The sequence below is a fragment of the Cyprinodon tularosa genome, unplaced genomic scaffold (genome assembly GCF_016077235.1).
Source record: "Cyprinodon tularosa strain WSP-4 unplaced genomic scaffold, ASM1607723v1 ctg40, whole genome shotgun sequence".
In the NCBI taxonomy this organism is placed as follows: domain Eukaryota; kingdom Metazoa; phylum Chordata; class Actinopteri; order Cyprinodontiformes; family Cyprinodontidae; genus Cyprinodon; species Cyprinodon tularosa.
This window is the reverse complement of record NW_024039119.1, coordinates 1,404,415-1,427,399: the sequence shown is the minus strand read 5'-3', so window position 1 is coordinate 1,427,399 and position 22,985 is coordinate 1,404,415. Positions and strand designations below refer to the sequence as shown.

At 36.3% G+C, this 22,985-nt stretch overlaps 3 protein-coding genes across 6 annotated transcripts; 2 read left to right on the top strand and 1 right to left on the bottom strand.

Annotated features, from left to right (window-relative positions):
- Positions 1-244: 244 nt before the first annotated feature.
- On the bottom strand, positions 245-19,973 carry LOC119791738 (trypsin-like). 4 transcript variants are annotated; one of them, XM_038298013.1, is made up of 5 exons: positions 10,376-10,580; positions 7,103-7,226; positions 3,082-3,223; positions 2,716-2,982; positions 245-624 (listed from the first exon to the last, which is right to left on the bottom strand). In XM_038298013.1, exons 1-5 carry the CDS (start codon positions 10,431-10,433, stop codon positions 451-453), a joined length of 765 nt encoding a protein of 254 aa, XP_038153941.1. In that variant the 5' UTR covers positions 10,434-10,580; the 3' UTR covers positions 245-450. The 4 variants fall into 4 exon arrangements, with proteins under 4 accessions (XP_038153941.1, XP_038153942.1, XP_038153943.1 ...); XM_038298014.1 differs by having other exon boundaries at positions 7,067-7,226; positions 10,452-10,575; XM_038298015.1 differs by lacking the exon at positions 10,376-10,580 and adding an exon at positions 19,906-19,973 and having other exon boundaries at positions 246-624; positions 7,067-7,226.
- Positions 12,871-16,558, top strand: LOC119791740 (trypsin-like). Its single transcript, XM_038298016.1, has 6 exons — positions 12,871-13,023; positions 14,235-14,306; positions 14,405-14,555; positions 14,725-14,866; positions 15,620-15,871; positions 16,286-16,558. The coding sequence occupies exons 2-6, from the start codon at positions 14,243-14,245 to the stop codon at positions 16,433-16,435; spliced, it is 759 nt and encodes a 252-aa protein (XP_038153944.1). The 5' UTR covers positions 12,871-13,023; positions 14,235-14,242; the 3' UTR covers positions 16,436-16,558.
- LOC119791741 (cytidine deaminase-like) lies at positions 19,284-21,972 on the top strand. Its single transcript, XM_038298017.1, has 4 exons — positions 19,284-19,559; positions 20,184-20,295; positions 21,073-21,130; positions 21,519-21,972. Exons 1-4 carry the CDS (start codon positions 19,397-19,399, stop codon positions 21,657-21,659), a joined length of 474 nt encoding a protein of 157 aa, XP_038153945.1. The 5' UTR covers positions 19,284-19,396; the 3' UTR covers positions 21,660-21,972.
- Positions 21,973-22,985: the final 1,013 nt, after the last annotated feature.

Below are 22,985 nucleotides of genomic sequence, written 5' to 3'. Positions count from 1 at the left end.
CTGCAACTCCCAGCAATATCCCACCCAACTTCCAACCACTGGAGTAACATCTCCTTCTCCTGGGCGTGCATATTTATTTACTCTGACTCCACCCTTTCACTGAATTACAGGGTCTGACCAGGAGATAATGCTTCTCTTTAGATCTTAATGTCCACAAATCATGACAGAAAGAATATTTTAGTACAAACAATGATGTTTAAAAAGAAATTGTATCAAGGAAAGTGGGGAAATTTTGAATGGTATATTGTGCTACTGTATATTCTTTTTTGTTGTTGTTTTTTAAAGAACAATACATATATACTATTTTCTAAATTGTCTTATTTATTGTCCAAAAAATCTTTAGATGAATTACAAGAGTAGGAGGCAGGTGAACAGAGCTTTTCATTAAAACTATAACATATCAGAGGAAACCATGTGCTGTTTTTAGTGTAACAGGAAAGTCTCAGAGCTTCATCTGTATCCAAAACAGCGCAGGTGTGGTCCATAGATGGTTTGGTCTAACCAGCGGCGGAATCTGGACACAGCAGTGTACACACCGGGGAACCTGGCATCGCCGCAGCCATATCCCCATGACACCATGTCGTACACCCGGCCCCTGCACACCAGCGGGCCGCCAGAGTCGCCCTGCAAACACAAGACCACACCCTCTATCAGTTACTGAGCCTGAAAGTCCCCACAGGTAACACCTTCAGGTTTCAAATATTACTGAGCCTGTGGGAAAACACCTCAGTATGAGTTTGCTAATTTTTTTGGCTTAAATGTCTCAGTCCTTTAAGGTCACTTAATATCTTTTAAGGTCATTTAATATCTGTTTATAGGTTTTTATGGAAGAGCAGCATTGAGAAATTCATCCTAGAAAGAAACCCAAAAGAATTCCAGCTTACAGTTGACCTAATACCATGTAGGGGGAGAATGTGGAGGATGATACTCTGATCAGATGGGATCAACAATAAACTATGTGATAGAAAATTAATGCTGCATGTCTCTCTGAAGACACCATTCCTATTATAAAACATGGTGATGGAGACTCAGTGCTCTGGGAATGCTTTTTTTTTTTAACAGTGTTCAGTGCTTTACAGTGGACTGTCCTGAAAGGACAGCTAGAGCCATTATGGATGCTTCAGATCAATGCCGATTTATGTGTTATACTGGTTAAAAAAGTCCAGATCCAAATTCAACTGGGAATCTGCTGCCAAAGCGTGAAAATTAGTTAGTTAAGCATTTACTATAAAAAAATAAAATAATGGATATAATTTCAGTCTCATAGTCAGTGGAGAAGGCTTGCACCTACAACTCCATACAAGTTTGTTCTAAAGTTTTCACTTAAAAAGCTGATTACAAATGAGCTCTTTGGATTTTCATTTATATATATAGAAAAAAACAATTAAAGTTTGCCTTCCATCTCACAACTATGCATGGTGTTAAGTTGATCCATTATTCATTGATTCGTTTTCCATCACGCTTTATCCCAGCTAGGGTCGCGAGGGGTGCTGGTGCCTAACTCCAGCAGTCTACGGGCGAGAGGCGGGGTACACCCTGGACAGGTCACCAGCGCATCGCAGGGAGGACTGTGGGAGGAAGCCAGAGTACCTTGAGAGAATCCACACATGCTCAGGGAGAACATGCAAACCCATTCAAACTCCATGCAGAAAGATCCCAGGCAGGGAATTGAACCTGCAACCTTCTTGCTGCACGTCAGCAGAGCTACCCACTGTACCACTGAGCAGCATGATTCTTGCAGTATCCATCATGCAAAATCCAAATAAAATAGACTGAAGTTCTATTACATTTTCTTTTACATTTTTGGGGAGTGTTTTAAAAACAATTTTGCAGTATTTAAAATCAGTTATAGTTGTATCAGGCCTTTGATGTCAACAATTAGTTTCCTTCCAAAAGGGATATTCTTGAATCACTACTGATTTCTACACTCTTAAGAATGTCATGTTGAATTAACTTAACCAAGTTATGTCAACTGGTTCCACTTAACCTAGTATTATATATTTAATTTTAACAAAAATAAATAAAATCACTTAATGAACATTGCAGACTTAAGTAATTCTTAAGTGAAATTTAACAGATTCTAGTAAAGGTTAATTATGCCAGTTAAGTATCATTGATTTGAATTAATATTATTGGAGGTAATTTGTGGAATTTAATTTGCTTTAGTTGCAGTTTAACAAGCTAGTTTGATGGAACCAGTTCACCTAATTGAGTTAAATAATTTTGGTCAAATGTAAGAATAATGTTTTGGATTTGAATTTAAGTCAGCTGCAAAGCTGATTTACTGATAGTCAGTAATTTGCTGTAGTGCACTAGAGACTCCTCCATATAACACACTTCCATTTTACTGCCACTAAGCAACCTGGGAAAAAACAGGAAGTCCAATCCTATGAACTGCTACAGAAAACAATAATTTGCATTAATATTTTTGAAACATGAGTTTTTCTTCTAAACTTTGCTGTCAAATTTCAGCTTTGATGTAATTTGTGGGATGCTTTTCCATTTTCTCTGTAACTATAGTATGTCCGCCCAGCAGTTCATGTGCTGATATGGGAAGCTGTATCATCTAATTGATAAAGGGATGGGCTTTATTATGGTTACATAAAAGATCCTCTTGTGCGACCTGATAAATACCATGAGAAAGGATTTGGGAGATGGAAAATACATTGTATAAAACAATCCTGCATAACATAGTAGTTAAACTCTCTGCTAAACCTTGCATGCATCTTTTCCTCCAGAGTGGGAGCCAGCGCAGATCATGTTCGCCGTGATGTTGCCATCGAAGGAGTCACTGCTGTTGCATCTTGCGGCTGACACAATGGGGACTGTGACCGACTGGAGCGTAACAGGGGCCTGGACTCCACCGACACCATTGTGGCCCCATCCTGACACCTGACACGGGTGGCCTTCGACCACACCTGTCCCCTGTCTGGGGAGAGGTGCCAGGGAGACAAACTTGTTCAGAACCATAGGGGCGCGCAACTGGACAGAAAAAAAAAAAGAGTTTAATTAGATGGGACAAAAAAAGTCTAAAAAGAAAAAATGAAAAGGGTCTAAAGAAATTTTTATTTTATGCTGTACCTTAATGAGCATGATGTCTGCGTTGTTGGTGCTGCTGTTGTACAGGGGATGAGGGATCAGCTTGTGTGGTTTAGCATACTGCTCAGTACCCTCGAAGACATTTAATTTGTAGTCCCCTGCCACTATAATCATCTGATCTGTCCTAAAATAGACACGACACCCACCATCAAAGAGACATGATACAGTGCATAGCAAACTCACAATCATCTGACAAGAGAGCATGAAAGAAATGTTAATTTATGCAAATTTTCTATTTTTGAGGTAAACAAACATGAGTAGTTATCAGTTTAATTCTATATGTTAACATATGTTTGTTTAATAAGGGAGAGTGTGGCCTAAGGAGATCAACAGCAGTGTGAAGCTGACACCAGACCCACAAGAAAAAAATTATTGAATGGTTAGTGCTTTGTTATTGCAGGTTTGTGCTGTTAAAATTATGCTTTTTTTTTTTTTTTTAGAGATGTTAATTTTTTAGGTTTATCCAGAGGTTATCATCCCCCCATTTTTTTAGTGCTTCCTTAGTGAGGATCTATTTTCCAGGTAAAACTTATGTTTGTGATTGGGTTAATTTTTACTTGAATAGATAAAAAAGAACAACATATGTAAAATAATAATACATTTTTAAACTTATTGTTACCTAATAATTAAGCACACATTTAACACACACTTAAGAAAGAAAAAAACTAACTTTGACTCTTATAGATCTATTGGTTTGTTTGTTTTTTACATTATAGTCTTGTTGAGAGCACTGTAGTTGTTTAAAAACCCTTTAGAAACACAACCAGCTTAATAATTGTACACACGCTGCATTAGGAATAATAAATGACATACAGGAAAATGAGTGTGTAGACATTTTTCCAGATTCTAGAAGAGGGTTTACTGCGACTGCAGCCGGACGCATTGTGAACAATGGCTTACTGTAAGCTGACAGGACTGGGGCAGTGCTACTCAAATATGGACGATTTCCAGGAATTAGACAAGATGACACTTCACTGTCACTCTGTGTTTAGCACACTAACACACCCACACACAAATGATGCTGCAACAAGGTCAGCTGACTCCACTGTATCAGTGTGCAGTTTGACTTCTAAAGGACAAGATTGCTGCGACATTACCTGTGTGTTCCTGAAAGGTCCTTTTTGTTGTTGTTTATACTAATTAGCTCTTATCATTTTGAGAGAGATTACCTTCAACAGTCTCTTGCATACAAGAAAACTGCAATTTGACTGCTGATGTATTTGCAAGTGTTTTAGAAAAAAACTAAAACTAAAACCTTTTCACATTTTATGACATTAAAACTAACAATTTTGCTGTGACAGCGAATAAGGAGGGGGAAAAAGTTTTTGTTCATATTTTTGCCCATTCTTCTCTTTCAAATGGTCAGAAAGTATCTAAGAATATCAGTTATAGTTCTTGCCAAAGGGCAAGATTAGATTAAAGATTAGATTAAAGTCTTTACTTTGACTAGGTCAGTCATATGAATACGTTTGTGGTTACTAACTTTGGTTTTTATCCAGGTTTACTGTGTATTTAGCTCTATCTTCCCATGAACCATGACTAGCTTTCCTGTTTGGTGTAAAGAAAACCTTTCCTCATAGGTCTTACTACTACTAACCCCCGCAACATACCACTAATACCACCATATTTTACATTGGAAAGCGTGTTTTCAGAATGTTGTTCACTGTCAGCTCTCTACAACACAGTAATTTGTTTGTAGGTCATTGGCCTTTCATCTGACCGGAGCCCTTTCATTTATATCTGCATGTCAGCTCAAATTATTTCCAGAAAACCTTAAAGGTCAAGTGTTCAATCAAAATTCTCAATAGTAAAAGTTTAGAATGGTGTAAAATTAAAGCATTAATTTTACTGGTTAAAAATACATATAGCATATAAATAAAAGTTTCATGCATTTTGAAGTACATCTTCACAATAAAGTAATATATATATATATATTGAATATACATATGTCTTCAGGATATAAATATATTTCTCAGAATCAAGCCAAAACAAAAACAAAAAAAGGGCACACATTGGTCTGGCTGTGGAGCATTGTTGCACACCTAAGAAGCAAATGTGTGCAGAAGCCATGCAGAGGTTTCCACTTTCCTTCCTATTTACTAAAGTTAGCATTAGCATTATTTTATTTTTCTATTAAAACAATTTTTTTATTACATCCTGTTTACCAATACAGCACTGAGAAATTATATCCTTAGTGCTGAACAATACCCCAAAAGATTTGCTTGGCTGATGTGACATGTGGATGATTATGAGTAAAACTTTAATAGAAGTTACTTTTAGGAAAAGAAATCCTATGCAATTGACATGGAGATGGAAATGATAGTGAGAAAGGGAAAGGGGATAAGAATTAACCAAAGAGGAAGTATCCCAGGGACACCTTGTAAATACATGTAAACAAACATCAAAAGAAAATTTAAATGTTATCCAGAGCTATATATAGTTGCAGCTGCTGCTTAGTATTTAGCATAGCAGTCTGCCTGTGAACACCTGCATTTAAATGGCTGTGGTGTTTACACGCATGAGTGTGCTTGTGTATATAACATTTTTCAGGCTTCTTCAGCATGAAGATGTACTCAATAGCAGGCATGAGGGGCCCCAGACCCACCCCAAGCATTAACATAACATCACCATTCATAGATCTGATAACCACAGCTAGGGAGCATGATTGCATCACCTACTGGCCAGTTAAACATGTAGCTATCACCTTTAAAATGTTGCTTTCATAGTTTTCTACTTGCCACTTCTCTAATGTCACAAAAGATTAGAGGAATCCGCATCCATGTGTTGTGCCAAGTAATTCTTCCTTCATGGATACCAAAGGCCTTTTCGCTGCTTCTGTGATTAATGCTGTTCATGCCAACCTGTCACAACTGTCTCTGGGTTGGCTAGTTTTTTGACTTTACATAGCTTGTTTTAAACTTTGAGTCTGCTAATGTTCTCCAACAAATCTATGTGGCCTTTAGCAGCTTTCTGTATTTATACTGAGAATAAATCACACACAGGTTGACTCTGCCAGCAAGTAGGAAACCACTGAAAGCTGTTTTATGTAGGGGCTTAATAAAAATGCTGTGTTTTTTCTAAATAAGATCCTTTATATGAAGTTTATATGAAAAAATGGTATTCTGTTAGTGCTAAAAGATATTGTGTAAAGCAGTAGTTTGTCATATGGGTGCACACTTTGTAGCAACGGGGGGGGGGTCCATGTGGTGTTTGTTTGGCCACGTGTCAGCGATAATGCAGCTAGCCAACTGTTGGGTGTTTAACTGGGTTGGACTACAAATGTAAGCGGTGTCCATCAGGTGGGCTGGTATATTTAGTGCATTATATCAGTAAGAAATATCAATAATAGATATTGACCCAAATTGTCCTAGTTGTATAGCCCTCATACGGAATGATTTTTTGAGATGCTTGCATCAACATCATGAGGCAGCAGTGGTGTCAGAAGTAAACACATTTGTTACTTGAGTAAAAGTATAGATACTGCAGTTTAAAAACACTCTGGTAAAAGTTGAAGTATCAACTTGACCTCTTTACTCAAGAAAAAGTGAAAAGGTATGTGCTCCAAAAACTACTTAAAGTATAAAAGTATAAAGTAATCTTTTTTAAAAAACAGCCAGATGCCACTATATGAAGTGAAAGCTAAATTTTTCGACTATTTCGAAAAATTCTTTGAGATAGGGCCAAGGATCAGGGAGGTCTAGTTGGTCTCCGTCTCCCGATACGCTCTCGCCTGTGTCCGACCTTTAAGACATTTTAACATATTTTTCTGAATCCGACATTGTAGCATGGCATAGATAATTCAGGTTTGCAGTTTGAAGAACACCTGCTTGATTCTGATGATTTCCTTTTGCTTCATCAATTTATTTATGATTTATCTGCAATTACTGGAAAATAGAATCCCATAATAAACAGGTATCCATCCAGCAGTTCATAGTTAGAGATGATTATAGCTGTTGCATACTCTTACCCGATGTTACAGTGCGCGGCAGTCAGAACCCAGTACCTGTGAACTAGTGATCCCCCACAGAAGTGTTGGCCGCTTGTGCTCTGCAGCGATACCATGTATCTGATGGAGTTTGGTGCCGCTGCATTGCCACCTATAATGCGGTTCTGCATGAGTGCTTGGCCTGCATGGAAACACAAAAACATATGGACTTATATCCAGAATATCTATCAGGAATTCTTTAAAAATATTATGTGCTGTGGTAAATGGAATTAACAGTAAATGATAAGGAAAGCTTCTCTTTGAAAAGTAAGAAACCAAAGCTGCATGATTGGAAATCTGTAACAGACAGTCTTAAGACCACCTAGAATGAGAAGAATATGTTCCTGAAGAGTTCCTCCTTGTCCGTCTCCCTCCAAGTTAATTGACTCAGCATAAGAATTTGTACATTTCTGTCATATCAGGGACCTCTGAGTAATAAAGGTAATGGAAATGGCAGCCTCCCTGAGTCAGCACTTCACTCTGACTGCAGAAATATTACAGCAGGGACTCTCCTGCCAGCCTTATGTAACTGCTAAACTATCCAGCTCTGACCTCAGGCTCCACAACCAGTGACAGAAGGAGTTAGGATTGTTTCCCGCAGCCACTGAACATGATAGAAAGGAATACAGATTATCTCAAAATGATTCCTATTCCCATTTTTGGACAATTATGGATTCATTGATCTCATCAATAGGGCATATTAGGTTTCAGTGGTTTCCTCAGGGCTGATTCTCGAGTGATAGAACAGACAAGCTTTTCACAAAAAATATGAACCCCAGAAGCTCAAAGTATGAATAAGAAAACAGTAGGTTTGTGGAAGTAAAATAATATCTGATAATTAAAAACTTGTGAGACGGAAAAAACATTATTAATACAGATTCAATTTGCTAGTCTTTGAAATAATTATATGTTGTTTATAAAAAAAAAAAATAACCACAAAAACTAGCAAGGCAAGTCAGGTTTATTTATGCAGCACATTTCAAAGGGAATATCAAGTACTATGATATAATTAACCCTTCAAAAGCTGAAACCATGAAATATTTGTCAGTCTTTTAAACTAGAGTTGTCAATGAACATTTTGACAAATGAAAAGAACATATAAGGATCAGAGGCGTTTAACTCAAAGGGTTCAACTTTGATTCCACCATTGTTTATTTTTTATTCCCCAGATTTAAACCTAAAATGATTGTTTAGGAAGGAAATTTCACTGCTTTATAATTTTCAACTAAATGGATAAATAGTCATTACGCAAAAACATTCAGATTTAATGTTGCGAGAGAGAAATGTTATTTTTAGGCCTTTGCAGCAGTATTTGAATAGCAGCTATGCAAAGCTGTTGCAGTGGCTCATATGTTTTGTTTACATGTGTGAAGAGTAAAAAGGAATAAATTTACAAGTGTAAATACCAAGGGTGGAAATGCTAAATCATGATTCACTTTAAGCATTATATAGTCTGTTGTGCAGCAATAGGTTTGATTCTGCTATGAACTATTTATCACCACCTGATAATCAGGAAATAGCCTAATCATAATTGAACTTTATTAATCTCACATTGGAGAAATTCACTCTCTGCATTTAACCCATCCCCATGGAGAGTAGTGGGATGCCCTGTGTGGCGCCCAGGGAGCAGTATGGGATTAGGAGCTTGCTCAGGGACCCAGAGCTAGGCCACTCCCCCCTAATACGATTTAGTCTCTGTCAGTTATTGTCCCATGAATACCAGCCTTCCAATATAGAACAATGGCAGGGGAAGTGAAAGTATGGACCAATGTTCTCTAAGGACACAACAAAGTCTTTACCTAGACTAATATATTTAATCAAAACTACTGTGTAAAAACGTAATTAAAGGGAAAAAATAAGAAAATGCTGCATCTAAGAACCAATAAAGCATTGTAACAAAATATTAGAAGCAATGCTTGTTTTAAGGAATTAGGAAAGAGAAATAAGTAGTTTAATGTCTTAACCAGACATCATAGTACTGACTGAAGGGAGTGATGAACAGCCAATATGGCCGCACGCTATGGCCGATTGCTGCAGGAACAGAGCAAGATGTGTATTCAGCACGGCAAAACTAGCCACTATCCGACCTTAGCTTCAACTCTAGCAGCTGGGATATTTAAGACACAGTTTAGATCAAAGTATTGTTCAGATATACATTTTAGGCATGCTAGTGAGAAAGCCCCAAAGAAACAAAGTTTGGTTCTTTCTTATCTTGGCTCTTATTTGTCTTGGAAAAAAACGCCTTTCTTCCAGCGGCTCCACTCCACCCTACATATTTTCAAACATTTTCTTTAGTGTTTTTTATTACTGGTACTTGCTTTTTTAAGCCCTACAAATTTTTGATCATTCCTACTCTTGAGCAGGGCAAATAAAGCCAGTACCGGTACTGAAAGGGAGTAATGGAAATGTTTAAATGGTGGGGTGGAGTTGAACTAGGACAATTGGAGCCGGTGGAAAAGGGGCAAAAGGTTCTCACTGGTTCTGGATTCTGCAGGCAGAGGTAATAGGAAAAAAGGAGATTAGAGAGTAGATGCTTTGTACCAATCTCCCAGATTTGGTTGAAATGTGTTGATTCGTAAATGTGCAGAGCTAATCATAAAATTCTTATTTTCATAGTCGTTGATTCTTTTTCTGCAGTGATTAGACACAGAGAAAGAGACATAACTTTAATAATCTAATCTTGATGATAAAATTTACTCATGCTGATTCACATTTAAGGTATCTATTATGCTATGTTATGTCATTTGACTGAATGGAAAGACATTTTCATTTCACATTTTCATAAAGCAATTTTCTAAATCAGCCAAACTAGATTATTCATTGAGATAATTACTTCTCTTTGTGGTTTGCTCTGAAGTTTATTTTTAAGCCTAGCTCAAAGGATTGTGCAGAATTATAGGTAGCCATTCAAATAAAAAGGGTTTCAAAGTAGATTCTGTTTTTGTTGATTTTGTTGCACTGGGGAACATCAGTGCCTGTCTCTCTCTCTCTGTCTCTGTTCTTCCAGCGTTTCACATTGTCTCTGAGATGTGGAAATAGTGGGGCTTCTTTTGTTTCTTAGTAAATTTTTCTTTATTGCATTCTGCAGGCATGCAGTAAAATGTAAGAAGGCAGCACTTCGTCGTTTTTACACATTTAATGTTTCTCATCTGACTGATATAAACACCAGCAAACATTTTTGTAAAATGCATTACAGATTTAATTAAAAGGTATATCATAAACTATTCAGTCTAAAGACATGTTCAATTTTTAAATTAGGCATTGAAAATAAATTGAAGAATTACTACTCACTGTGGAACATGGTTAGATCCAGGAGCACAGACCATAAACCAAAAAGCAGCTTCATCATAGCAGACAAGGACGTTACCTGAGATCATACATATATATGTATATATATATATAGAAATAGCTGAATCGCTGCAGGCAGACAAGCAGCCTCCTCTCTGTCGGCCCAGGATGCTTATTCCTTCTTCTCTGGTAACAGTGGAAGTTATTCTAATCAATCTTCATCCTTAGGTTTCCTGTGAAAACAAAGGTTTTTAATTTCATTGGTTTTCATGAAGCAGCAAGGTGACCCCTTCAGACAGAAAAAAAATAAAAAATACAACAAAGTTTGCTTTCAGAAAGTCTTTTTTATCAGAACTGTCTGTCCTCTGACCTGCCTGACTTGTTGAAAGGCCTAAGTTTGTTGCCATAGCAACAAAGAAGGTACTCTGTCCAAGCAGGGTGCATCTATACTGTATCAGCACGCTATGTTTCATCATCCAGGATTATCCCTGCTGAAATATCCATGTGTGTGTGTGAACTGCTCTTTAGGCATCTAAATGAGGACCATTTTTCTGATTTCACCACCAAATTCAAGAACATTTATGCCAAAGTGAGGACAATTTGCAGGTCTTCACCTTCATATTTGCTAATGGTTAGGTATATGATTAAAACCATGTGGTTTTTGTTGTGTATTTTCCTTTTTGTATTCACACTGCATTGGAAATGACACTATCTGCCCACAAGTGTCTCTTTCTGACTCATTGACCATCCCTGAATCTGTGTCCGCGACGATAAGAACTTGTTATGAGCCTGATGACTCTACCATGACAATAGCTGTGATGATGACTATGTGGAGGAGCCATCTGGCAGCTCCTCATCATCCACAGTCGGAGGGTTTGCGAAAGATGCCTGACCTCCATTTGTCCCTCATTTAAAAGCAGCTGAATAATTGATGTTTCACCCAGAGAAAGGTAAAGATGGCTTTGTGTAGCATTTCACTGCCGGGTGTTTCCCACGTCAGAGCTATTGTGTTCTGGAGCTGCAAAATACCACAACAAACAACCAGTTTTCCCAGCGGAAACTACATAAAGCTTAGATTGAACCATATTTATGTGCTATAAGAAAAACAGGTAAAAGTTTCAGTCTGTATGCCCAAAGCTGGTACTAACCCACCTAGAAGTCTTGCTGCTGTAATTAAAAGCTGAATACCAATTTAAATGTTTATCCCTGAAATAGTTTATTGTATTTTTTATTCTGTGCCTTTTTTGGGCAACTTAACATTTGTAGATGTTAAATAAGCTTGTGAGCCTTTAAACCAAATGCATTTCTACTCTTACTTGAGTAAAATTCTTGGTTACTTTTTACTTAACAAGAGTGTGATAACGTAGTGCTACTGCGGTACATCTTTCTAGAAGTCAACTCAACTCTGGGCAAAACAGTGTTAGTTGTAGGGGTTTTTGTTCTGATCCTGATATAATAAACAGATTCAATATCAGACAAATAAATCGCCATAAATCAGCCTTCAGCTAAAATCTCTGATTTGAGCAACCTAATAAAAAACACTCTGCTTCAGTTTATGTAACCCATTGCTTTTTGACTTTTGTTTTCTGTTTAATTACTGGGACATAATCAAGCCTTTTCTAACATTTCAAACTACAATACAAGCGGTAGAAATATGTATGATTTGTGTGGATATAGTAACGGGTCAATATTAGTGTTGGACAAAGCTGCAATACTGGCATTGCATCTAAAAGTAAAATGTTGTATCAGGACATAGTTGCTTAGGATTTCTATTTTTCACAAAAGAAAAGCCTCGTTTAGAGTTTTGTTTAAGGCCTCTGCCTCATTCCCTGTGTAATAACCACACCAGGCACAAAGGCATACTGTTTGCCACAGCAACTTTGCACCTGAGGGAAAGCTGAGCATGCTATCAGCTTCCACCCTCACAGGTGGAATGACACCTTGGGGAGTGCCGACTGTATGTAGGCTAGGAGCTGCAAACCAAACACCTGTATGGATGAAAATTCTGTATGTAAATATATGAAAAAAACAAAAGAAGATCAGTCAGGTTTTGATGGGGAAAAAAATTCATGTTTGAATGAATCACAGCTTAGAAACACAAATATTTGATCTAAAATATTCCTAATCTTAAACATGATAATCATTTAGATCATGACTCAGTGTGAGACCGACAAAGAGGCTTTGAAGTTTTGCTCACTGATAAGTTTTACTGGAAGACTAGGAGCAAAGAGCTTCTTCTTGTTCAAGAAAAGAATGGCTGCAATCATAACATCGCTGGATATAAAAACACCATGTCAAACAAGTATAGGTTATCATCTCTCTGGCTTGTTGGGTTACCTGTCTGCAAAGATTCGCTTTATCTGCAACGCTGAACAATAAGCTGAAGTTGGGCGAACAAAGGCCCCTGAAGGAAAAGGTGTAATAAAAGAGAGGGATGGAGTGAGGTTTTTTTTTCTTCTTGTACTGGGTCAGACTCTCTACTTTCTGATTGTGACGGAGACATTAATAATGGTGAGAGATAATACGAGGACAGGCTTGTTTGGAGTATAAAAGGGTCCTGAGAGTCTCAGACTTCTCCTGATGTTTGGGATTCTATTAGTCCATACTATATGTCAAGGAAGGAGGTGGTTTCTGATGCAACTGTTGATGAGGTGAGGCGGCTTTTAAATGATTATAAAACAGTTTAAAATTTAAAAACATATTTATTTATTTATTTATCTATGTACTAATAAGAAGGCACGGGATGTTCTTTTATGCGGAACATTTCTGGAACAGGACAATTTAAAGTCCTTCATTATACAGAAACACAACTTAAGAAAACAGAAAACAGTTTATATTTCAGTAACATAAAAAAAGAAAACAAAGAAAAGTTGGACTATAGACTGAAATTGCTGATCTTTTATTCAAAATATTAAGTAGGACATCATAAAGCAACTCTGGATTTTATCTTATCTTATCTTTTTTTGGGGGGGGTTGTTCTGGATTAGAGAAACATAATTGCTGTGTATTTGGTTCTAACACTGTGGATGCAGAGTAGAAGACATAAACCAGATGACCCGAATAGTCCTGAAGGTTCACTTTGATCATACAATAATAGTAAAACTATGTAAAATTTTTTTTTTTTTTTTGCATTTTATTCATATCATACCCCCTCAATTTGTTAACTATTGACAGTAAGTTTATCAAACCCTTCTCATAAATGCTTGCCTACTTTTCACATGTCTCTATTGGTATTTGACGCTTAATCATTGGCATTTGGACGGCCTCCTTGTCATCACCATAATCTTAAATTCTCTTTATAAATTCTCTGTCAAATATGAGTCCCATATCATTTGGTTAGGCCTCTTCTAAAAAGTGAATACTACGTCAGGGTTATGTCATGTTTTATCATATTATGTTAATGCTGGGTTATGCGGTCATTTTATGTTACATGAAGTTATATATTGTTATTTTAGCTGGTCTTATATTGCTCTACATCACGTAGCTTTTATTGAGCTCTGTTCTAAAATGTAAGGGCATTTTTTTTATTTACTTTGCACTTTATACATTTATGCTACGTTTAGTAATGCTGTGTTGGAAATATTCGAAACATCATTTACGACATCAAAGTAAATGTGGCCCTGTCATTTAACGTTTTGCATTCTGTTGCATCATATTTTACTCTGTTATGTCACATTTCATTGTATACTGTTATTTGCACATTTTATACATTCGATTATCATGTTGTTGCTGCTGTGTGGAAACAATCTGTGGTTAATTATGCAGCTTAAACTAAAATAATGATGTTATAAAGAGTCCTCATTGTTTCCACTATTGGAAATTTTGTCTTGACTTGTTTTTATATTATCTGTATTTGATATAGTAGCTGATATGATGCATCCGGCCCCCTTCTGTCTAATCTTTCTGCTTGCAATGATTGTTGTCAATCTAGCAGGTGAGAAATAATATATATATTTTATTGACAGGATATTCCTGTGGATAAAAATACAAGGAAAACACTTTTATTTTATTTTTTGTCTTTCTCTCTTTTAGTTGAGAATGATCAAAGAATTATTGGTGGCACAGTGGTGGAGCCTTACTCTATCAAATATCAAGCCTCTCTCCTGTTCAGAGGCCACCACTTCTGTGGTGGCACCCTGGTTCACCCTCAGTGGGTGGTGTCTGCTGCCCACTGCTGGAGGCCGTAAGTTACTGCAGATGTCCAACTTCACCTACTACATAAATATTAATATATATTCAAGTTAATGCGAATCGCAACCATCAAAGTGTATCATTGTCTGCTTTTTTATCTGACAGAGAGAAACGACATGAAGCAACGATAATCTTGCATGCTTTTTCTTTTGTCCCTGCAGAAATGAGTTGATCAAAGTGGTCCTGGGGGAGCACAACATCAAAACAAAAGAGGGTTTCGAGCAAATATTTGACGTCTTGTTAATCATCAAACATTACCAGTTTAATTACTGGAACCTGGACAATGACATCATGCTTCTTAAGGTAGAAAACCCAGGGGCAGATCACGCAAAGAGAAACGTTTTGGTTGGGATGTGATTATTTTGAGTAAGGAATTAGAACAGGATACAGGAGGATTTTTAGACTATAATAAATCAGAGATGGGATAAAAGAGGCCAAAGAGTGGATACAAACTGTGGCATTTTATCATAGAGCATTAGACAAAAACCTGGAAATACTTGAACTGCAATGTGTAGAAACATTATATTATTTTTTGTTGTATTATTTGCCTTTTTGCATATTCTTATTTATGTCCTTTCTACATTCTATCTATTCATATTGCAATGCGTGCTCTATGATGAATTATCTGTAATATATTTAAATAAAGTATGTACAGAATTTTGGGCAGAAGAAAATGCACTTATGAATATCAGTATTAAGACAGTTGAGGTTATTCTACAGATGGATGTAAATTCATTGTTTTAATTGGATTGCAACACAGTAAGGACCTTGTCTAATATTTTAGGGAAAATGTTTCTTATTGCAAAGAAATGCAACAAAGAAATGGCATCATCAGTTTAATTCAGCAGCTGCTTTTTGTTCACTTTTCAAAACTCACAGAAACATCTTTAAAGTGCTGCAAGGTTTTTTCATCTTTGTCTGCACCTTTTGCAGCCCGAAAATTCTAAAACAAATTAAACAGGCTGAATTATACAAAAGTAACATGGATCATTGGTTTGTTACTGAGGAGCAGCTTTTTATGATGACTAACTGAGGCTGTTTTCCTCTGTGGGTCAGCTGGACCGCCCTGCTGTCATCAATGAAAAGGTGAGCCCAGTTGTTTTGCCTCGGACGGGCACTCTGCAGGATTTTGCTCGGTGCACAGTCAGCGGCTGGGGGGTCACCTGGGTCTACGGCCAAAGCTTGTCTCCTGAACTGATGTCTGTAGATGTGGATTACTTCGCAGAGTGTTGGTATTACTACTACTTCAGGATCACAAAAAACATGATCTGTGCTGGGTCCCATGAAGGAGGGAGGGACTCCTGTCAGGTCAGTAGCTACGTCACAGCTCCAAAGCGGTGGGGCTGCAGTAGAGCTGCTTTACTTTATTTCTTTATTCTTTTTTTTTTTTTCTTTTTTTTTTTTTTTCTTCTTGGTATATAAAAAAATAAATAAATACAAAACTGATTCCACTGTTGCTGGTTAGAATGAATATTTAACTCATTATTTCATTCCATTAACCAGATAATTCTGTTAAAGAAGCTTTAAGCACAATGAAGATATTATCAAACTTTATACACTAATGTTATTTGTCATAAGATTTCAAAGTAAAATAACCTGACAGCTGCTGGTTACCACAATATGAAGAACTGCTACAGTAGCATACAGTTCTGGGGTTATTGTCACAATATTTAAAATAAACCTCATCTTACCAATTATATCCCCTTTATTTGCCCTTTGCAGGGAGATTCAGGAGGGCCGCTGGTCTGCAACGGCCAACTGGAAGGCATTGTATCGTGGGGCATTGGGTGTGCCTATTCTTATTACCCCGGCGTCTACAGTAATGTGAGAAACTACGTGTCATGGATCGACTGGGCCATTCAGAACAGCTAACCACCCACCAGGCCAAAGAAGACACTCCAGAGATTAATCTTTATATTGGTGAAGAAAATTGAAAGTTTTTTCTGGGGTTTTTTTGACAGTTTTTCTTAATAAACATGTATACATCGACCTAAAGACATAACTCACAGAGTGTCACTTTGTACATCTTTTCTTTTGAAAGAATCAAACTAAGATTGTTGATATTAGTATAACAGATTCACCACCACAAGCCTAATAATTTAAATAAATGCATTTTCAGCGTATAATATCAATGATTTTTGTCTGGGATTTTATCCACCTTACAATCTTTTCTTTTTTTAAAAGAATCTAAAAAATAAAAAAAAATATTTTTTCAAACAGAATTGTCTATTTTCTGTCATTTAGATTATTTTAAGGTGAAACATGGACAAGAAAAAATACATATCTACATACTTTATAGTTATTTTGTTAATAAGCAACACTTTTTTATGTTTACTGTCATTAGATAAAACTTAGACATAGTATCATATGGATAATTAATTAAAACTAATTCAATCAAAAAGATTTTTACCAAAAAATAAAACATTTAACAATGTATGACTTACTATTTAACACTAACATTACATTATACCGTGAAAGCAAATAAAAATATGTTGTAGGTATATTACCCTACAATGGCAACAATATGAACACATACAATAAATAAATGAATAAATACAATGAATGAATATATAAATGAATTTATACTCAGATAAATGATAAACAAATGAATACTTAGATGTTTATTATGGATGGCTAACTCCTACATAGTATATACAGTGCTATATGCTGATTAGATAAAAATAATCGTAATAATAGGTTAAATAGCCATGTACAGTAATATATGCTGGTAAAACAATAAAAAAGATTTTATTGAATGTACATTCTGACATAACTCAAGACAAAGAAACAATAATTAAAACAAAAATACATTTATATAGACAGACAGACAGATAGAGGGATTATAATTTATATTTTCTTTCTCTTTCTTTCTCCCTTTTAATAACAAACTATATAAAAAGGAAAATGAAGGTCACTGAAGAGATGACATATGAGTTGGGCAGTTAGACACTCCGTCTGATTTAACAGTTTTTCTTTTGTAACCATTGCATGATGGCCGGTGGGCATGGTTTAAGCCTGTATAGGGTGAGCGTTATTCTGGCTACACAATAGAATGAATTGTAAAATATATTGTTGGTCCTCAACAACACATCAGATCAGACAGGAATATAAGGTGGTCCATTGAAATGTCCATTCTTATTGTATCTTCAATCTTCTTGACATTCCTCCAGAATTTTTTTATCTTCTGGCAGTCCCAGAAAATGTGAATATGGTCTAAAAGCTGGCAGATACTCAGAGAATCAGGCTTTCACCTGAGCAGTGGATATCTGCAGCTCCTCCAGAGTTACAATTAGATGAAAGACAAGTTTTTGCTGGAACACTACAGCAATTTGAAAACTATGCTTTTTTTAAATTTGTGTCATTTATTAGAATCAGAGAAAAAAAGTACAATGAAAAAATAACTAGCAACTTTTTAAGGCAAGGCAAATAAAACAGTAATAATAACTTAGTAACACCGAAACAACTGGGATGTTATGAAAAAATAAATACATGAAGATCAAGGCCACGAGTGCATTGCAAGGCTTACATGAAAATATTTGATTTCTTAGGTAGTAAAATAAATAGGGTTGAGATCTGTTCTGCTTTGTGGGGACCAAATTGAAAAATTAAGCAAGCTTTTATCAACCAAAAAGTAAGTTGTTCTTGTATGTTTGAGTTCACCTGCAGCTTCCGCAAAGAATAAAACCAAGCAGATGAACAGACTGCATGTAGAGAACAGCCTGGGATCGACTGTTTTTCACACTGAGCTATCGGAGCTCCTTAAAGCAGCTCAGGTGTCTTGATAAAAAAAACTAAGTTAAACTAATTAAGTCAGTCTGACTATAATTTTTGTTCAGTATTTTATTCCCAGTTGAGAATCATGACCGAGGAGCTCCAGCGTATAAATACAGGTAGATTCTATTTTGTATTTATTTTTGATTCCTTACTAACTTCTAGGAAACTTATTTATTTTGTTGTTGTTTTTTTTTTATTTGAGATGAAAAAAAATTAAATTATTAAAAAAATAAATGCTCAAACTAAAAGATTAAATAAACTAGTCTTCATTTCAGTTATTGGACGTTCCACTTTTGGACAATCATGAAGACTTTTGACTGAGAGTGGGACAAATGGTAAGAAAAAATGGCCTAAGGGAAAGAAACTCTGTGTTATGGACGGACAAACAGACGCAGGTAGAGTATCCACAAATTTTACTCAAATAAGAGTAAATAAATATTTGGTAAAAAACCTACAGTAATCAAGTGCCGAGTAACTCATAACATCTGATTGACTTTTTAAAATGATGAAATAAAACAGACCAAAATGTTAGGTATTCTAAAGTCTATAATTAAATAACTAAAACAAATGAGTGACGTAATTAAACAACAGGAAATATGAGCAGAATTAGCTATTTTTAAATGCAATTTTCTTTTTATCTTTAAACTTCAAAACCCAATATCTCCAATGACTATAACTTCTACTAACTGTATATTTGCATTGCCTTCAAAACAGTAAGTTCGGATAAAAAGTAAGCTTGTGTACAAAAAAAGGAACTCTCATTTTCACATAAACTTTAACTGTGTGTCCTCTTCTGGAGAAGCATTGTGTAAGCAATGCTGTTGGTAATTCGTTCAGCTTTTACGTCAAAGCTTCTTTCGTCACAACCTGTCCTCTAATACTTAATAAATCTTACACCAGCCAAACCTCCTCCCCTTTTCTTCATGACAGCACGTTAAGTTTGCTGTGTGACTGCACCCTCTCTCCCTCTCCCTCTGTCTCATTCACATTTAAAGCCCGACCACATCAGTCTGATACAGATACGTAGAAACAACCTATCAGAATAAAAAAAAAGGCAGCATGGATGGAGTCAAGTCCACACATGAGGTCTCACGTTTGTCGCAGGAGGATGTTAAAGAACTGATCCATCAATCTCATGAAGCCAAAAAGTTTTCTTACTCTCCATACAGCAAATTCAGAGTGGGAGCTGCACTCCGGACCCTCGACGACCGTGTGTTTCTAGGTAAGCTGTATGTGTCAACAAGTAAGAAAATGAACAGATATGAAATTTGACTTGAGGAGACTCATATAAAATGATCAGTACATCGTGTTCAATCTGCATTTCTGACTCTTTAAATGAGGCTTCAAAACTTAGAACTTAAAAATGTAGTTTTTCTTCTGAAGTTTATCCTACTTAAGTATGTTAATTATTACCTGCAAGTCAACTTAGTACAAAATTCAGAGGATTATGTTTCAGTCTATCAATCAATAATCCTCTCGGGTGACCGGGTGTCATGATCTGACTGAATCCCATCCTTCCTCTCATGATTTCGATAAATTTAACATCCGAGCACCTCTGTCTACCTCACCTTGTATCAGGCACAGATCTCGCACTGCATTACTGGACAGCAGAAAGCTTGAAAAGTCCCTTGTTTTCAATAACTTGTGTGTGGGTGGGGGTGGGGGTGGGTGGGGGTGGGGGGGGGGGGGTGGGTTGAGAGGTGAATGACAAACTAACAGCTGTGAGTGCAAAGACCCAGAGAGTTACTATTTCAAAAGGCCTGAATAAGTAAACAAGCCTGTTCTCTTCACCTACAGATGTTCTCTTTACAGCTCCATACATTACGTCTGTTTGTGCCTCTGGCAGGTTGTAACGTGGAGAACGCCAGCTACAATCTGGGAGTGTGTGCCGAAAGGAATGCTATTGCAAAGGCGGTGTCAGAGGGCTGCAGACAGTTCAGAGCCATTGCCATCGCCAGGTAACCTCTGACTAACAGCTGATGCCTGCAGAGTAAAGCTATATCTTGTCATACTGGTGCTACCAGTATGACAGTATATAACTAATCATCCTTGTCTAATTACTGTATTGCTAAGCCAGGAGTTACTTCATTTCTCATTTCTTTTTTGCATGTAACAATCCTGAACATAATCGGAAATTTCCTTAATTGCTGTAATTGGATCAGAGCGCCTTATTAGAGAGGTGTGAAAAAGTTCTCACAGACACAAATGTTGCTCTTCCTATTTTACTTTAAGCAAAACAAAAACAATTTTGTATTTTTTTTAGGAAATATGTCCATCGTTAACAGGATTTATACGTTAAATACGCACCACACCTTTTCAGGAAAATGATTTACTTCTCCAATGAAAAATGCTTGACACAGACAGCTTTGTCTCACATTTCAGCTTATTAAGATGATTATGGTTCTCACATCACATTTTTACCTTCACTTAATCTTCCTTCCTTTCTTTTTGCTAAATACCAATCAACGTTTCTTGAATATTGTAGCTCAGTTAGCTGATAGCTGGCTCTACTGCTAAAATATCATTGTACCCATTCAATAGTACCAGAGTAGGAGTATTTCTGTTGCATTTGTTTTACAGTTATATCCTATTTTTGCTCTTATAGTAAAAATAATGAAGTTCTTTTTTCACATCAGACCAGGTATTTAATTCAAAAAACAGCACTATTTTCAGATTTTCTGAGGAAATCCTTTTTTTCTTGCTTTAAGGACATTTTCTTTACTATGTTCTTTCAGTGATTTGAATGACCAGTTCATCTCCCCTTGTGGTGGCTGCAGGCAGTTCATGAGAGAGGTAGGAGATCTTCTAAAACAATTCACTACGCTTCCTGTTTTTCTCTTCTTGCTGTGATTATTTAGTTGACCTTTAGGTAGAACATGCTAACAGTTTAATAATTTGAGTAGCAAATAAGCTGGAAAAGAAACTGGAAAGCTCCTTCAGTGAAAGAGTGCTGCACACAAGGTGCAAAAAGAGTTTGTGGGTTATGGAGGGTGAAAACATTTTTATTTGTTGCTCTTCAACCTATCTCGACTCTGGTTTACTTGTCTTTTTCATATTTTATTATTTTTTTTATTAGTCTCATACATACTTGATTTCATTTGCCTGTTTGCTTTGTTACTAACATGCCTGAATTTTGCTATTAATTTTCTTTTGTTTTTATTCATCTTTGTTTTTACTACAGTTTGGGTGTGACTGGGAGGTTTATCTTTCAAAGCCTGACTTCTCCTACCAAAAGATGACTGTGGCTGAGCTGCTGCCGGCCTCTTTTGGTCCTGAAGATCTGTCCAAAAAGAAGATGTCCAACATTCCCAACAATCTCTGAGCATATATATACTTTTTTTTTTTAAGTTTACATTGCATGTTGTTTCACACATACATCCCTTTTCACATTTAATGGTTTCTATTGTGATATATATTATTGCAGCTTTGTCATTTTAAAATAGAAAATGTGCTCTAGCTTTCTAGCAGTTAGATTTGGTTTTTAGCTTCATTTAGTTTAAGGTGAGCTGGAAATTTTTGGGGGGCAGATAGAAACCTGATTTATAAAACTCATCGCACTCTGCCTTTTTTGAGTTTTGTTGTTTTTGATCTTTTATAATTCCTCTACTTTTAAAAATTGAAGTGAAACTAAGAAACATAGACTATAATTAGCTTAGAAAAATCACATATGAATTAAAAACCTGGTTTGACAATTTTTTTTTTCATATGAATTATTTGGGACACCACAGTCTCTAATTTAGTCACTTTTAGATTTTTTTGATTTTTGTGAAGTCAGTTTCTCATAGTTGAGCACGTATAAATGAGAATCGCCTCCAAGAGAAAAGAAAAGGAGCTGTTGCCATGGCAACACTGTGATAACTGATATGCATGGCTGTAGCTCTATAACGCAGCTTGACATGAGATCAAACATTTGCCCCTTTCTTAAAAATAAGAGTAACTTATCTTTTGAAAAATTATGACTTTTTCTTTTTCCTAACTTGTGATTTTCTGCCAGTGTGACAAAAATGCAGCAAACAAGTGGAGCATACATTTGAATGCTCGTGCTTCCTCCGCCATTAGTTTGCCGTTACACCTGGTACCAAGTTCCAACCATAGACTTTTTTTTTTATTTAATTTAAACTTTCAAACATAATGTAAGAAAAACATATGGCATGTATAAACAGGGGATAATTGGAGTCTTATACAGGTGCTGGTCATAAAATTAGAATATCATGAAAAAGTAGATTGATTTCAGTAATTCCATTTAAAAAGTGAAACTTGTATATTATATTCATACATTACATACAAACTCATATATTTCAGATGTTTATTTTGTTTAATTTTGATGATTACAAATGACAACAAATGAAAATCTCAAATTCATCATATCAGAAAATTAGAATATTGTGAAAAGGTTCAAAATTGATGGCCCATGGTGCCACACTCTAATCAGCTAATTAACTCAAACCACCTGCAAAAGCCTTTAAATGGTCTTTCAGTCTAGTTCTATAGGCTACACAATCATGGGGAAGACTGCTGACTTGACAGTTGTCCAAAAGACGACCATCGACACCTTGCACAAGGAGGGCAAGACACAAAAGGTCATCGCTAAAGAGGCTGGCTGTTCACAGAGCTCAGTGTCCAAGCACATTAATAGAGAGGCGAAGGG